General features: G+C 30.2%; 3 protein-coding genes and 3 long non-coding RNA genes across 7 annotated transcripts; 1 reads left to right on the top strand and 5 right to left on the bottom strand.

Moving 5' to 3' along the window:
* Positions 1-370: 370 nt before the first annotated feature.
* Positions 371-1931, top strand: LOC110706397. The gene is made up of 2 exons (XR_002508337.1): positions 371-1158; positions 1277-1931. It is a non-coding gene; the product is annotated as an uncharacterized LOC110706397 (long non-coding RNA).
* Positions 1932-2353: 422 nt separating this feature from the next.
* LOC110706294 lies at positions 2354-3065 on the bottom strand. 2 transcript variants are annotated; one of them, XM_021884188.1, is made up of 3 exons: positions 2942-3065; positions 2627-2827; positions 2354-2527 (listed from the first exon to the last, which is right to left on the bottom strand). In XM_021884188.1, the coding sequence occupies exons 1-3, from the start codon at positions 2945-2947 to the stop codon at positions 2414-2416; spliced, it is 321 nt and encodes a 106-aa protein (XP_021739880.1). In that variant the 5' UTR covers positions 2948-3065; the 3' UTR covers positions 2354-2413. The 2 variants fall into 2 exon arrangements, with proteins under 2 accessions (XP_021739880.1, XP_021739878.1); XM_021884186.1 differs by lacking the exon at positions 2942-3065 and having other exon boundaries at positions 2627-2932.
* A 1094-nt stretch (positions 3066-4159) lies between these two features.
* LOC110706396 lies at positions 4160-4751 on the bottom strand. Its single transcript, XR_002508336.1, has 3 exons — positions 4715-4751; positions 4570-4635; positions 4160-4492 (listed from the first exon to the last, which is right to left on the bottom strand). It is a non-coding gene; the product is annotated as an uncharacterized LOC110706396 (long non-coding RNA).
* A 287-nt stretch (positions 4752-5038) lies between these two features.
* Positions 5039-7388, bottom strand: LOC110706434. Its single transcript, XM_021884356.1, has 6 exons — positions 7167-7388; positions 7027-7092; positions 6138-6892; positions 5784-6059; positions 5513-5689; positions 5039-5422 (listed from the first exon to the last, which is right to left on the bottom strand). Exons 1-6 carry the CDS (start codon positions 7282-7284, stop codon positions 5039-5041), a joined length of 1776 nt encoding a protein of 591 aa, XP_021740048.1. The 5' UTR covers positions 7285-7388.
* A 2781-nt stretch (positions 7389-10169) lies between these two features.
* LOC110706293 lies at positions 10170-11030 on the bottom strand. The gene is made up of 2 exons (XR_002508308.1): positions 10308-11030; positions 10170-10216 (listed from the first exon to the last, which is right to left on the bottom strand). It is a non-coding gene; the product is annotated as an uncharacterized LOC110706293 (long non-coding RNA).
* A 459-nt stretch (positions 11031-11489) lies between these two features.
* On the bottom strand, positions 11490-13715 carry LOC110706433. The gene is made up of 2 exons (XM_021884355.1): positions 13547-13715; positions 11490-12715 (listed from the first exon to the last, which is right to left on the bottom strand). The coding sequence occupies exons 1-2, from the start codon at positions 13713-13715 to the stop codon at positions 11490-11492; spliced, it is 1395 nt and encodes a 464-aa protein (XP_021740047.1).
* Positions 13716-14232: the final 517 nt, after the last annotated feature.

The following is a 14232-nucleotide window of genomic DNA, read 5'->3' as shown; positions in this document are numbered from 1 at the left end:
GGTTTATGTGATTTTTATCATGTTTTTCTTGATGTCATTTCTGAGTGGAGAAGTAAGGAAGGTGCAAGAGATTACAATACTCTGAGGGGTAATAGGCACCTAGATTTTGCTAATATTGGTATATTAGTTCATGCAAGATCATTGTACACTATTCAAGCTTATGTGCTTTTTGAAGAGGAGTTCATTAGGGGGACAGCTTATGATCATGTTGATAATGGTTTGCGTTTTCCAGAATATTCATATCTTCTTTGGAGGCCTGGGAAGGATATAATTAAGCATGAAGTTGTTTTTAATAAGGAAACACATGCAATTTGTTGCACATGCATGTACTTTAGTGAGACTGGTTTACTTTGTTCTCATTCTATTCGAGTATATCATTTGCATTGTGTGCGTAATATTCCACAAGAGTATATAATGAAACGATGGACAAAGGCTGCCATGTGTAGTCATGGTATTGAAGAACCTACTTTGAGGACAAATGTTGTGGCTACTAGTGTTTGGAGGTCACAAACAATCAGAAAGTTTGTTAAGTTGATAACAAGTTGTCAGAATTCTTTGAATGCAAGGGCAGAGGTTGAGTGTTATTTCAATCTGTTAAAAGAAAAGGTTGACAGTGTATCAGGTGTAATTGACTTTAGTGAACCTGTTAAAGAGGTTGAAATTGTTGATCTTGAGATCAAGAATCCTCCAAAAGCTAGGCCTAAAGGTGAGAGGAATGTAAGGCCTAAGAGTACCTTGGAGAAGCAGTGTAACAAGGCAAAGGGTAATTTCAAGAGGAAAAAGTCTCTGTACACTCCTTACAAAAGGGGTATAGGGCAAGCAGTTGTACAAGTATATGATCATTTCATATTTTCAAATTGATCATTTCAGTTTTCGTAAATGATCATTTATGTTTTTTTTAAAAAAATAGGAACTTGATGAGAACGGTTGTGCTGTTACTTATGCTAATTCTATTAGTGATCCCATTAAATTGATTGTTTTGAGCAATAAACGGGCTCAGGTAAATTCAAATGTGCCAAAAAAACATTTTATTTATATTTTATTAATATTGATTTTTATAATTTAAAAATATAGATCGGCTTAAAATCAGCTGTTGTAGAAGAAATTCCTTCTAGTTCTAAGGAATCAAATCATAGTATTTCCAATGATTTTGATCAGGTATGTTTGTTTATTATTGATTATAAATTTATTTTATTTTTTGGCATTTATGATCTATATTATAATTTTTTTTTATTTAATTTTTAATTTTTTATATTTTTTTTTGGTTTTTTTGTAGGCTACTGGTGAAAGCTCTCTTTCATCTATCATATCTATTGATGTTGATATTTCATCTATTGCTAAGGTTTTTTTTCCATATTTGTTTGTATAAGTGTTTGTAACTGATCATATACTGGTTTATTAATGATCAATTTAATTTTTTTTAAAGGCGAAGGATTTAAATCTTGAAGGTGTTTCTGCTGTTCAACCTCGTTCTAATGTTGGTGCAAATAAAGGTGCTTCTGGTGTTAAAACTTACTCTCAAATTAATCCAAGAGTTCCAATTCATACTAGTGCGTCAACAAAATCTCCGGTTGTTATTCAACCTACTGTTCCCAGGAATGTTCAAAATCAAACTCAGAATTGTTCAAACACCAATCCAGAAATGATCATATCCAACTCCAGGAATGTTCAATCAACAAATGTTCAAGTTATTTCTCCTACGATTCAAATAAATGATCAAGGATTTTGTGTTCAGAATGTTCAAGTTACTCCTCCCACAGTCAAAGAAATGATCAAGGTGCTCGTGTTCCAATTCTTCAATCAAGAAATGTTCAATTATGTTCTAAAAAGATTTCTTCTAAGTATGATAGGTTGTTAGCCTTTTTTGATACAAGTGTAGCTAAACGTTTGGCTAATAAAGATAAATAATTAGTATTCCAGAACTTTATAAACATTAGACTTTTTTGTAATGTTGATTTAATTACTATTTTGTAATTTTGAATTTTCGATCTATTATGTAAAAGACATAAATATTATATTTTATATAGTACTATTTTTAGTATATTTGAACTTTATATTAAAATTTTATATGTTTTTAAAATTATACATTTATCAATGATTATTTAGTCATTAGAATTTTATATGTTTTAAAATTCTACATTTATCAATGATTATTTAGTCATTTGTATATGAACAAAAGTAAGAACCAACATCCAATTTATAAAACTTATAAAAAACTTTCATTCAAAGATTAAAATGAAATATCAATTACAATAATATTAAAATAAAATATAAAAAACTTTCATTCAAAGATTAAAATGAAATATCAATTACAATAATATTAAAATAAAATCCATAAGTCTATTTCTTAAAAAAAAAAAATAGTCATATATAAGAAATGAACATATACATAGTTGTAAATGAACATTTGAAACTACAAAGTTGCAAATTTTCTAGCTTTCCTTCTATTTGCTCTTGATTCAATGTTTTCTTCAAATAACATCAGTTCTGCTGTGTATTGGAGCCTTAGATTTCTAATTTGTTCCACCTGTTGAACAAAATGAATTGTCAAATTTTAATTAAACAATCTTTACTGTTTCATAAATGAATATTATATCTTAAATAATTGATCATTTATAACTCTTACATTGTTTGGTTTTAAATCACAAATCCAGCTCTCATTAGGATCAGCAGTGAAGGTTTCCATATGCTTCATAATGTAAACTCCACAGTTTGTATAGTCATTGTTGCTACGCCATTTCATCTTTTCCAAAACAACTGTGTAGTCTTCAATTCTTTTTGCATCTTGATATCCAAGGTGTTTCATGTACTCTGCCAATCCTTTTAACTGATAGAAAAAAGAGTAAAAATTGTTTAGAAGTTTGTATTGTGATGAAGACATGAACAATTAATAAAATATAATTGATCATGTAGCCAACTATAAATGAACATATTATCTCACCATCATTTTTGGTTGTTCTTCATATTTTGCTTGGACTGATACCTTTTTTGGTAGTTTTCTATTGTCAATTATATGAATTTTGTCTTCTATATGATTGACGCACAACAGAAAAAAATGTTGAGAAGTTGATAATGGGAAGAAGACCTGAACAAATTATATAATGTTATTGGACAATATATTGAATGTAATTGAACATTTGTATTAAACAAGAATTAATACCTGTTTATATCCAACAATGCTGTCAATTTTATTCAACTTCAGTTCATTGTCAATTCTTTCTATGAAGGCATTAATTCTTGTCTTCATTGATGATCCTTCTCGACAAACTCTATTTGTGCACATAATGTGTTGTTGAAATAGAAACAAACATATAGAAGTTAAATTAATTTTTAGCAATTATTTATCATAGGAAAATAGAATCAATAATATAAAAAAAGAAGAAAGACTAACATGAAGCACTGTTGAGAAATAAATCTTGTTTCTCGGCTTTTTATGATTAAGAAACCTTGCCCATCCATCTATGACACAATTTGTCACTTCAACATCATCTCCAAGAGTTTTCATTTCATTTCTATTGATGAGATTCAAGCCATCATAGTATAAGAGTGCACTGCATTATGAACATTTAATAATATGAATGTGAACATATTTTTATAAAAGATATTAAACCTTAAGTTTAATTAGTGTAAGTAATTACCTTTCATCTTTTCCACCAAGAACAAAGTCTACTGCAATTTGGTTCATGGCTTTCTCATCTTTAAACAGATCCTTGTACTTGACCAAGTAAGGAGATCAGAAAGCAGGAGGAATTGTTTGCTTTTTGCGTTTTGGTCTTGTTGTTCAATATAAAATATTGTTAAATTAAGAAAATTATGAGGAACATAAATGAACATTCGAGTGTATATAAATAAATTTGAAATTATACCTTTCAACCTTTTCCTTTTCAGTTTTTTTCTTCTTTTCTGCAATTGACTTTTTCTTATCATCATTCCTGGTCATATTACATAACACAAATGTACATTTAGGTATATGAAAATGTTCATTATTATTTTTGAACATTTACTTAATATAAATAATGTACCTTTTTGTGACTTTTGAGGATGAAGCAACAGTCTTCTTGTTTTCACTGAAAAGTCAAACAATGTCAGTACATATTAATAAAATATAAGCTTCTTATGTAACACCCTGAATCATTTTCAATTCATAAAATGAAAGATATTGATTTAACATAAACCACACATTCATATTACATATTCAACAAAATAATGTTCACACATACAATAGTTTGAGAAACTCCAGTTTCAAGTTACAACACGATAGTAACATAAGTTAAATTTTTCCATCTAGATATTTTATCCTTACTAATTACATAACCCTAATAGTAAGACATGTCTTCAGGATTTTACCCCTCCACTTTTTCATCATTTTTTGTTTTTTCAAAAACATCTTCCTTGTTTTGTTTTCCACCTCCAACTGTGTTTTTTGGATCATCACTTTTTTCACCACCATCTGACCTAGGGTCAGCATCAACCACTGAACCAGATCCTGCATCTAAGAAAAAATTTAATTAGATATAATATTATTTCTTTGTAAATGAACATTTGAGTATTTATAATTGAACATTATACCTGTTCTAGGCAATCCTTCATTATCTGACCTAGTGTCAGCATCAAATTTTGAACCAGTTGTTGCGTCTAACAAAAAAATACAATTAATAATGAATATTTCTTGTTTGTAAATGAACATTTTACACTTTTTAATTGAACATTATACCAGTTCTAGAAAATTCTTCAATTCTTTGTTCTGAAGCCGCTGAAGTTTTACCCACATCCTTTTCTCCAGCTGTATTATAAATCATCATTTTGGAGATACACTAAGTTAATAGTATTTACACATAATAATTAGAAATGAACATTTCTAATTAAGTTTATGTACATTATTATTAAATATATGAACATATTACCATTTGTTGAAATTATTGGTTGTTCAATTATATCACCAAGTGTTGAAGAGGTGGGCCCTGTTTCTGTTTAGGACAATTTAGACCACAAATTTAGAATTTTTCATATAAAAATTAGGATATATAGTCTCTTTTAGTTAGAATTTACCAATGGCTGGAGAAGGTGGAGTCAACCCCAAGCTGAAAGCTTTTCTGATGTCATATTCTTGTTCTTTTTCCTTTCCCTTTTTGGTTAATTTCTTCCCAGTCATTTGCTTCTCAGTTGTTTGCTTTTCAGACCCTTGCATCAGATTCTTCTCAGCTTGTGCAAGTGCATTTAGGAAATCCTCACTGCCAAAGAATTCTTCATCTTGGCTTAGAATTGATGGTTCCCTAGCTGCCACCTTTCCTAAAACTTCATCAACTTTTTTCACCAAGTCATTTCCAGGGAAGATATCCTTTGCCTTCACCAATTTTGAAGAAAGCTTTGACAGGTTTGAACAAGTTGTTTTTACCAGGGAAACAAAATCATCCATAAAAACCTATATGAATGAATATTAAAAATTATGCAGTTAAACATTTCAGATTATACAAATGAACATTTATGTTAACAAAAGTGATCATTTTATAACCTTAGGACTTTCTTCAACTTCTACAGCAATCCTTGGTAGAATTTTCCCTCTCCCAAATCCCAATTCTAATTCAATCTTCAACCTCTCAAGAACCATGTCTCTATTCCATGCAGATATGATAGGAATTGTTCTTGGAGGCCTTTTGTCTAACCTCTGAACTCTATCAAAATAGAACAACTACAAGAAAAAAGAAAACATGGAACAGAACATAAACAATAAAAAAAGTGCATTTATTTAAATTTAAATGAACATTTTGTATCTAAGAATATACCATCAGAAATTGAAGAGGGCCTTTGTAGAACCCCTTGCCTTGCTGCTTTCTCCAATCAACATGACATTTGATAAGTGAGTCATATACAAACTGACACCAGTTCAAATTTTTTATGTTTTCTTTTTCCATCATAGAATAAAGAAATTTGAAATGGCATTGATTGTTTGATACACATTTCATCAAGCAGTTCACACCCACTGCTAAAAAGTTAGTAATGAAATGTTCACTTGGTGGTCTGTTGTTGGTGAATTTATCATTTATGTATCCATTCACAATCTGCAAACAAAATGAACAAAACATTTATACTTTTGATCATTTAATGTATTTAAAATGAAAATTTAAAACTGATCATACCTGACTCACTGATGGAGTTTTTCCTGACCATGATTTTCTCCATTTCTTCAAAAATTCTGCATACTCCTCACTAATTTTATCAGACTTTGGCTCAACAACTGGAATTTCTCCTGTAGGCAAGCCATAAACTACCCTAACATCCTCTACCTCAATTTCTATTTTTTCATTCTTTGGTAGTTCAAAACACTGGCTATTTTCTTCAAAACTTCCCAATAACCAGTTACAGAACTTTTGATCAAGTTGAGGTAAACTAATGTCAAGAAGTGATCCTAACCCTATATCAACAACTTGTTGTTTTTGGGTAGGTGTCATCTTTTTTATCCATGCAATGAACTTCACATGTCCTCCTCTCTTTGAAGATTTCTCTTCCTCAAATTCATCTTCCTGAATTTCCTCAACTTCATCAGTTTCTATTGCTTGAACCATTTCAGTTTTCATTTTCTTTTTTCTCCTACCTTCAATATTTCCTTCATCATATAGTACCATCTTTTTCTCCTCCTTTTCAACCTTTTCCTTCACTGAATTCCCTTTCTTTGCCTGTTTCTTCCTTGGCTTTACTTCTTCCTCTTCCTCCTCTTCCTCCACCTCATAATCATCCTCACTGACAGGCTCTGCTTCTGCTCTATAAACTGACTCTTCACTATCATCATCACTGTCAGTAGAACTTTCATCAGTAAGATCTTGAGAGGGTTCATCTGATGGTACTTCTTGTATTTTTTTTCTCTTTCCAGCATTTCTCTTGGCAGGACTGACATCTGAAAATTAAATATATAATTTTGTTTAAGTATTGAAAATGTACAGTAAGCAAATGATAAAATGAACAAAATTGTTTTCTCAAATGATCATTCTATATATAGAAATTGAACATTTATAATATATCATTATATACCTGCTTTTCTTTTGCCAGCAACCTTAGAAGTTTTCTTCACTTCTTCTGGAGTTTTCTTTTTCCCACCTATATATTGAAATTGAACATTAATGATATACCATCATAAATGATCATTCTATACATTAAGATTGAACATTTACCCTTTTTGCCTTGGTCTGGAGGATATTCAGCAGGAGCACCTGCCATTTTTTTTATTGGAGTAGGTGCTGGAGGTGGTGCATCAGCTTCCTTTTGAATAGGAAAAGTCCTTGTAGACATTCTTCTCTTCTGTCCTATTTTTGCGGTTTCTTTAGCAGGTTCAACATCCTTCTTCAGGCTTCCCTTTTTAGATTCATCTAACAGAACATCTATTGTTTTTAAAAAAATTTATGTTAGTATATTTGAAAGTGTAATATTTATTGTGTAATAGAAAAGTATTATGATTACCTTGGTTCCTTGTAATTCTACCACTTGGCACAACAACAAGGCTTTTGTTTTTGTTTTTCCTTGCAACCATTTTGTATCTTGTTTTCATTTTGGTTGACTGATCACTTTTTTGTGATGATGGAGCTGTCTCCTCACTAAGTTTTGTGGAAACTTTATCATCATCTTGATCTAGAAGATAAGTTTCATCCTCAATTTGAACAAAATCAGGTGCAATTTGTGCTGCATATGAAATGATCAAATATAAAAGATTAAATAAACATTTATTTAAATTGGATGACAAATGTTTACTATATACAATATAAATGAACATTTCAGATAATGAATATGTACATTTTCCACTATTTACCTTTTGGATCTGTTGTCTTTGTAGACTCATCTTCCACTGTTTTCTCTTTAGGGATTTTCTCCTTTTCAGGCTCTTTTTTTCCCTCTTGTCCTTCTATGAAAAATTAATTAGTTAATATTTATATATTTTTTTAATCTTATTGAACATTCAATATTATGTAGATCCAATATGAACATTTTATGTAATAAAAATGTACATTTATAAATTTTTACCTTCTACATTTGTTGTCTTTGGAAAGACATCTTTCACAGTTTTGTCTTTAGGGCTTTTCTCTTTTTCAGTCCCTTTTTTTCCTTCTTGTCCTTCTATTAAAATTTATTTAGTTAAAATTTAATTTTTTTAATCTTATTGAATATTTAATATTATGCTTTTCCAATATGAACATTTTTTTGTAATAAAAATGTACATTTTAAAATTTTTACCTTTTTCCACAGTTTTCTCTTCTATTGGCCCTTTTTCTTTCTTTTTTGCTTCACCTTCAAAAGTAATACTATTGTTTAAATTGATATTTATGACTATTAAACAAAAATATTCAATAAATATGATCATTTACCTTTCCTGATTTCCTTGCTTGCCTTTTCCATTCTTTTGAGATTTCTCATAATTCTGATTGTCGATTCTTTGTACTTCCTGTAAATGTATGATATTGTTTTATAACTTTGAAATATATTCATTAATTGATTAAATTAATTCAATTATTTAAATTTAAACATACTTTGGGTTTCTCTCTATGTCTAAATGTATTTCTTGCATCTTGTCCTTTAATGTTGTTATTCTTGAATCATCTTTGGGTTTTCTGATATTTCATTAAAAATATGTTTGAATTTACAATTTTGATTAGTAAATAAAAAAATGAACATATAACTTATATTACTATTGGCCATGAGCAAACTTTTTTGTACTGATTTTCAAATGAACATATAGTCTATCTAAATTGAACATTTAAGTTTTCTTACTTTTGGCCAAGACTATTCTTTACTGGATTGCTTTGCACTTTTGGTTGAACTTCTTCTTGCTTGCTGAAATCAATATTAAGAAATACTTTAAATAAAAAATGCACATAAATTGTACACAAAATATACTGTTATAAAAATGAACATTTGTTTATATAAAATTGATCATTAGTATACCTTTCATCCCTACTCTCTTTTTCAGTTGTGTTATGTGTAGCAGACACACTCTTAGTTGTTGCATTAGTAGCAGGAATGTTCTCACTTTGTTCACTTAAAAAAAACAGAATTATTTTATATAATATGATATTAAAGTATGAACTAATTTATACAATGAAGAAGATAATTAGTTATTTTGGTATAAAGCTTTTATACCTTATTGTTTGATTTGTCTCTGGTGGTCTTGATTTTGACATAACAAATTTCACTCGAACCTTTTTTTTCACTAAAATATTAAGAATCACCTAATAAGTTTGGTATATATATACAATGTACAATAATTGAATGTAAAAACAATTATTTTATACATATAAACTTACTTGTTTAAAGTGTATCTTTCATAACTATTACCATATTCATTTTGTTCTATAACCTTCTTTAGAGTTAATGGTTCAGATTTCCCATCTCTAAATTGAAGCAAGTGTATCACTCTAAATGGCACATCACTACATTATAAATTAATTACATGACATTAGTTTGAATGCATATCACTGAAATGATTATTATCATATTTATATATGTGCATGATGATTTAATGAAATGTATATTTGTTATTTAAATCTCAATGAATACTCAAATGAACAAATATACATATATGATCATAATTATATCTATAAATGAACATTATGAGTATCAAATATGATCATATACAATGATGTTTCAATGAAATGTACTTTTGTTTTTAAATCTCAATAAATACTCATATGAACAAATATAAATATATGATCATAACTATATCTATAAATGAACATTATGAGTATCAAATATGATCATATACAAATAACATATTAAACAAAGATAAAACCAATTTTTATCAAATACAACTAGCATATTAGACATGAACATAATATATTCTGTAAATGACTAATTACCTTGGTAGTGGAGACATTGTTAAATCCGTACCAATTGACTTGTCAATATATTTTAAAAGTTCCGGATCTACAATTGGATCATTTTGGCGGTTTTTTTTCAATTTGTCTACTCTTGACCGAAGAGCTACATCATCATCATCGTCTCTGTTTTATTTAATAAATTGTTAATGTTTTAGTTATTTTCAGTAAAATCTTAGAACAATTACTACAATCGCAAAATTTTTTAACAAAAATTAGGTTTTACAAATAAATTCGCTCTATAATTTTCATCGCAAGAATATGAACAAATTAGGTTTTACAAAAGTTAGGGTTCATACATTTCTTTAGAAATTTTCAACAAATTACTCGTCTCTGAAGTATTCTTCTCCAAAATCATACTACAATTGCAAAAAATTGAACAAAAATTAGGTTTCACACATAAAATCGCACTATAATTGTCATCGAAAGAAAATGAACAAAATTACTTACTCTTTAGATACATTTTGCTCCGATTTTGCAGTTTCTTCTTGCATGTTCTTCTCTGTAGTGGTTTTTTGCAAAATCGCACTACAATCGCAACAAAATGAACAAAATTAAGGTTTCACACATAAAATTGCACTACAATCTCAAAAAATGAACAAAACTAACGAAATTACTTACTCTTTTTGTTGTGATTGTTTAATTTCTTCTCGAATATCAGACATTTGAAGCAATTTTGGAGTATGATTTTGTTGTGATTCGTTGGGTTTGATGAGAGAGAAACTCTAAAGAAATGAAGAAGATGGTGTTTAGAGAGAGAGAATGATTTGAAATTGATTTTTTTTTTTTTATATTTTTTTTATGTATATATATATCTGGGGTAGGGGAAGTTAGTTACTGCGGTTATTGTGTGGAGTGGGTAATTATTGTGGGTTAGTGGAGGGGGTGTGGGTAGTAACTCTAAACTCTGCGTTTAGAGGGAGTGTAGGTTGGGCTACCTACACTAGGGTCTAGTGTATACCAATTAAAATTATTTGGGGGTTTGGAACATTTTCTATATTACACAGTTTAACTTTTAATCCAATAATCTATAATGATCCAAATTCCACAGGACCGTCTTCTAGTAAAGACAAATTGGGCCTCGGTTGCGTACTAGGCAGGTTGTCTTTTGCTTTAATTACTTTTATAAATTTTTAACTAATCTTTTTCTTTCCTTCTTTTAAAGTTCTGTTCAATGTTCACTTAATAAACGTATTTAACAATCCTACTATGAGTATGTACTATAAGTATGTAACTCTGAGCACTTCTATAAAAAGGATATCAATCACTTAGTTTTCTTAAAACAATCTCTGATTTTTATGGAGAGTTATATTCTAACCCTTTTTTTTTTTTTTTTTTTTTTTTTTTGTGCTCAGAGAACCATTAAGGTATGATAAGAACTGATCCTAGATCCCTTAAAATCGAGAAAAAGCTCTAACCACCTGAGTTATCCCCTCATTCTCAAGTGTCTCAACTCTAACCTTTAAAACCTATTGATTCTTGAAGTGGGCCAGGGTGAGTGGGTGACTAGTAGAAAGGAGCAAATGAGAGTAGAAACTTAACCCAAAAAAAAAGACAATTTGATAATTGTTTAAATAAGTATAAGAGATTAAGAGTACAAATATTATTATAATTTGTAATTTTGTACTAGTGCTATCCAACCTTGTTCATGAACCTCTTAGCCTTATTATATGCATACTTCAAGTAGTCCTTAAACCTAATCAAATCTAATTCAACATTTTGCTCCTTCAAATAAACCTTACCTAAATCGGCCCACCAATTTTTGTTAGAGGACATTGGATTTGTAAGAACCGGGTCAGATTTGTTGTATCTATTTACCAAGCTGCTCTCCTCAACCCTTATTTTGTACTCCAAATATGTCAAACCCATTTCCTTAGCGGGTTTTCCGAAACACATTTCTGCAACCCCATCGATCCCTATGGGTACAACTTGAATGAAAACCGAACCCGGCCGTAGAAGCAAGAAATGGGTCAAGGCCGCCCCATGGACCCCCACCATTACATGACTCTCATTTATAAGCCTTTGAGCCTCAAACAATGTATTCTCGGGCTTGGGCTCAAATACTATCACATTGAAGCCCATGTTCTCCGCCATGGTCTTCATTTCAACTTGGTTTAAGATCACCCGGCCCACCCCACCGGATCGACTAAGCAAGACCAATTTGGGCCTAGTCATCGGAATTGTAAAATCAGATTGTTGGGCTTTTCCATAGGCCTTATTTAGAAAATAATGAAAATCGAGAATAGTTGTCGGTTTGGGCATTAATCTTGGTTTGATAGTCATGAACCCATGTGAGACAAGGCCCAATGAAACAGACTTAAAACAATGTGTTATAGTCTCATTATCAAGATTAATAATTGGGTAGTTGCTAAATGCACCAAGGAGATCACTATACTTACTAACCCACCAATCACGAGACTTCTCAATCACAAGGACAACATCATGATTGGACAAAGACATCGATCGGACAGTGATGAAGAGGGGAACAAATCCGTCATTAAAATCATGGAAAAAGTTTCCTGTGTATCCTCCTGCACTGAATACTACTGCTGAAGTGTTGTGTATAACGTTGCATTTTGGGCCTTTTGGGCCAGAAATTAAGGTTACCTCCTTTATTTTAGACATTGTAAGGTTCTCCCATTTTCTTGGGTAAGGCCTTATTTTCTGCTTAAATTTTCTTGGGCTAGTTGGCCCAATAGCATAGAAAGTGGAGGAAATTGGGTCCAAAACATTTGGACCGTTGATTGAACAAAGATCATAATGATAGTGAGACCGGTCACAGCTGATTTGTGATTCAACTTGAAGGAAGGAATGTTGTGGGTCCCTTTCAGTTGGCTTCTCACTTCTAAGACTTTGATCTACATAAAAAGAGTGTTACAATACTAATAATGCTTTAGATGCTAGTCTCTTGATCCAAAAATATTCTAATAATAAAAAATGGGTTTGATAAACACAACATTTATCCGCTAAATCTATGTTTTAAATTTATTTTTTATCACATGGTATTTATGTAAAGTTGTGTGTAATAATTTTTGAGCCACGTTCGATTTTTTTTCAAATTATTGATAATTGAAATATAGAAGTTTTTAGAGATATATATAACACAATATTCAATTATAATAATAATCTTTAAAAAAAATCTTACAAATAATATTCAAAAGTTTAAACTAACACATGTAATGGAGGTAATATTATTTTTTATAATTTGACTTAGAGTTTTATGATGTGCATTAGAATTTTACTCTCAAAGCCCCCAAAATAGGCCAAAATGAATAGTCTAATTTTACTTGAATAGAAATTGACTTTACTCAAAATATTATATGACTAAAATTGACCTATTATTTATACTCCTAAAGTCGTAAAACCTTCATTAGCAACAAATATGATTTAGACCGGACCTACCTAATGCCAAATTAAGTAAAGTATAGTAATATTACGACATGAATCAAGTTGATTCAAACCAAGCAATTGTTTTGTTACGTGCTTAGGTCACCTGAACTCTAAAATCATGTGTAACAACTTCAGTTTTAAGTTGAACCAAAAGTTTAGAAAATATGTAAGAAGTGTTACAAACAATCTTTTTTTAAAAAAAAAAAACAAAAAACAAAAATCATTTATTACATTGCACAAAAAAGGGGAAGAAATAAAAGAAGGGAATCCATAGCAAAGGAAAGAAATCAAGTGCATACCTTGATTTCTTGGAAATGAAGGCGAATTCAATACGGAAGAGACGTGATTGAATCGGGAAGAAGAGTCGGCATTGAAAAAGTAAAGCACGGAGAATAGGCTAAATGATAGAACCATCGTGAAAGGAATCAACGTTGCATTGCATGAACCAGATGAAAATCGCTTCTTCATCATATCAATTGATGATGAATCAATAAGCTTAATTAGCCTGCGAACGTGATTAAGCTAGCGTTTTCGACAAGTAAAATGTACCAAACCGCTAATCGCTGATGAATTTCGCTATAATTTGCGGATTCGGAGAATGAACAACTGAGGTTTTGAAATTGGGGAGGGGTTTTTAAAATGTTGAGCGTCTCGGGGTTCCTAATTTCTACGATTATAGGAGGTAATTGGTTATAACTTACAAGGAGTATTAAGGAGTACTTACAATAAACTTGTAACGTTTCCTTTTACTAGTATAAAATTTTATAATAAGTTCAAAGCTTCAAGCATAATATGAATTTAGATGATATAGGAAGTATATAGTTTCAAACAAATTTAGATGTACCGAATAATGGTTAATCCCTGTTATTTATATAGAAATTTTACCCGATTTTTTATCCTTTCATCTCCTTCCACTAATTGTCCTTAGTAAATGAAGTTCAAATCTTGATTTTTATGAAAAATCAAATTTGGTTCATCCTATCTA

This window comes from Chenopodium quinoa, unplaced genomic scaffold, assembly GCF_001683475.1.
Source record: "Chenopodium quinoa cultivar QQ74 unplaced genomic scaffold, ASM168347v1, whole genome shotgun sequence".
Lineage (NCBI taxonomy): Eukaryota > Viridiplantae > Streptophyta > Magnoliopsida > Caryophyllales > Amaranthaceae > Chenopodium > Chenopodium quinoa.
Note: the sequence above shows the minus strand (reverse complement) of the source record. Positions and strands in the feature narration are given on the sequence as shown.

Excerpts from the sequence above, each read along its gene's own strand:
- LOC110706433 (XM_021884355.1), bottom strand. The coding sequence starts at position 13,715 with ATGAAGAAGCGATTTTCATCTGGTTCATGCAATGCAACGTTGATTCCT. Across the intron at positions 12,716-13,546 it reads TTCATTTCCAAGAAATCAAG|ATCAAAGTCTTAGAAGTGAG; the intron begins GTATGCACTTGA and ends CTTTTTATGTAG.
- LOC110706294 (XM_021884186.1), bottom strand. The coding sequence starts at position 2,881 with ATGTCTTCATCACAATACAAACTTCTAAACAATTTTTACTCTTTTTTC. Across the intron at positions 2,528-2,626 it reads GTGATTTAAAACCAAACAAT|GTGGAACAAATTAGAAATCT; the intron begins GTAAGAGTTATA and ends TTTGTTCAACAG.
- LOC110706434 (XM_021884356.1), bottom strand. The coding sequence starts at position 7,284 with ATGTCTACAAGGACTTTTCCTATTCAAAAGGAAGCTGATGCACCACCT. Across the intron at positions 7,093-7,166 it reads TCCAGACCAAGGCAAAAAGG|GTGGGAAAAAGAAAACTCCA; the intron begins GTAAATGTTCAA and ends TTCAATATATAG. Across the intron at positions 5,423-5,512 it reads AAGTTGAAGAAAGTCCTAAG|GTTTTTATGGATGATTTTGT; the intron begins GTTATAAAATGA and ends TCATTCATATAG.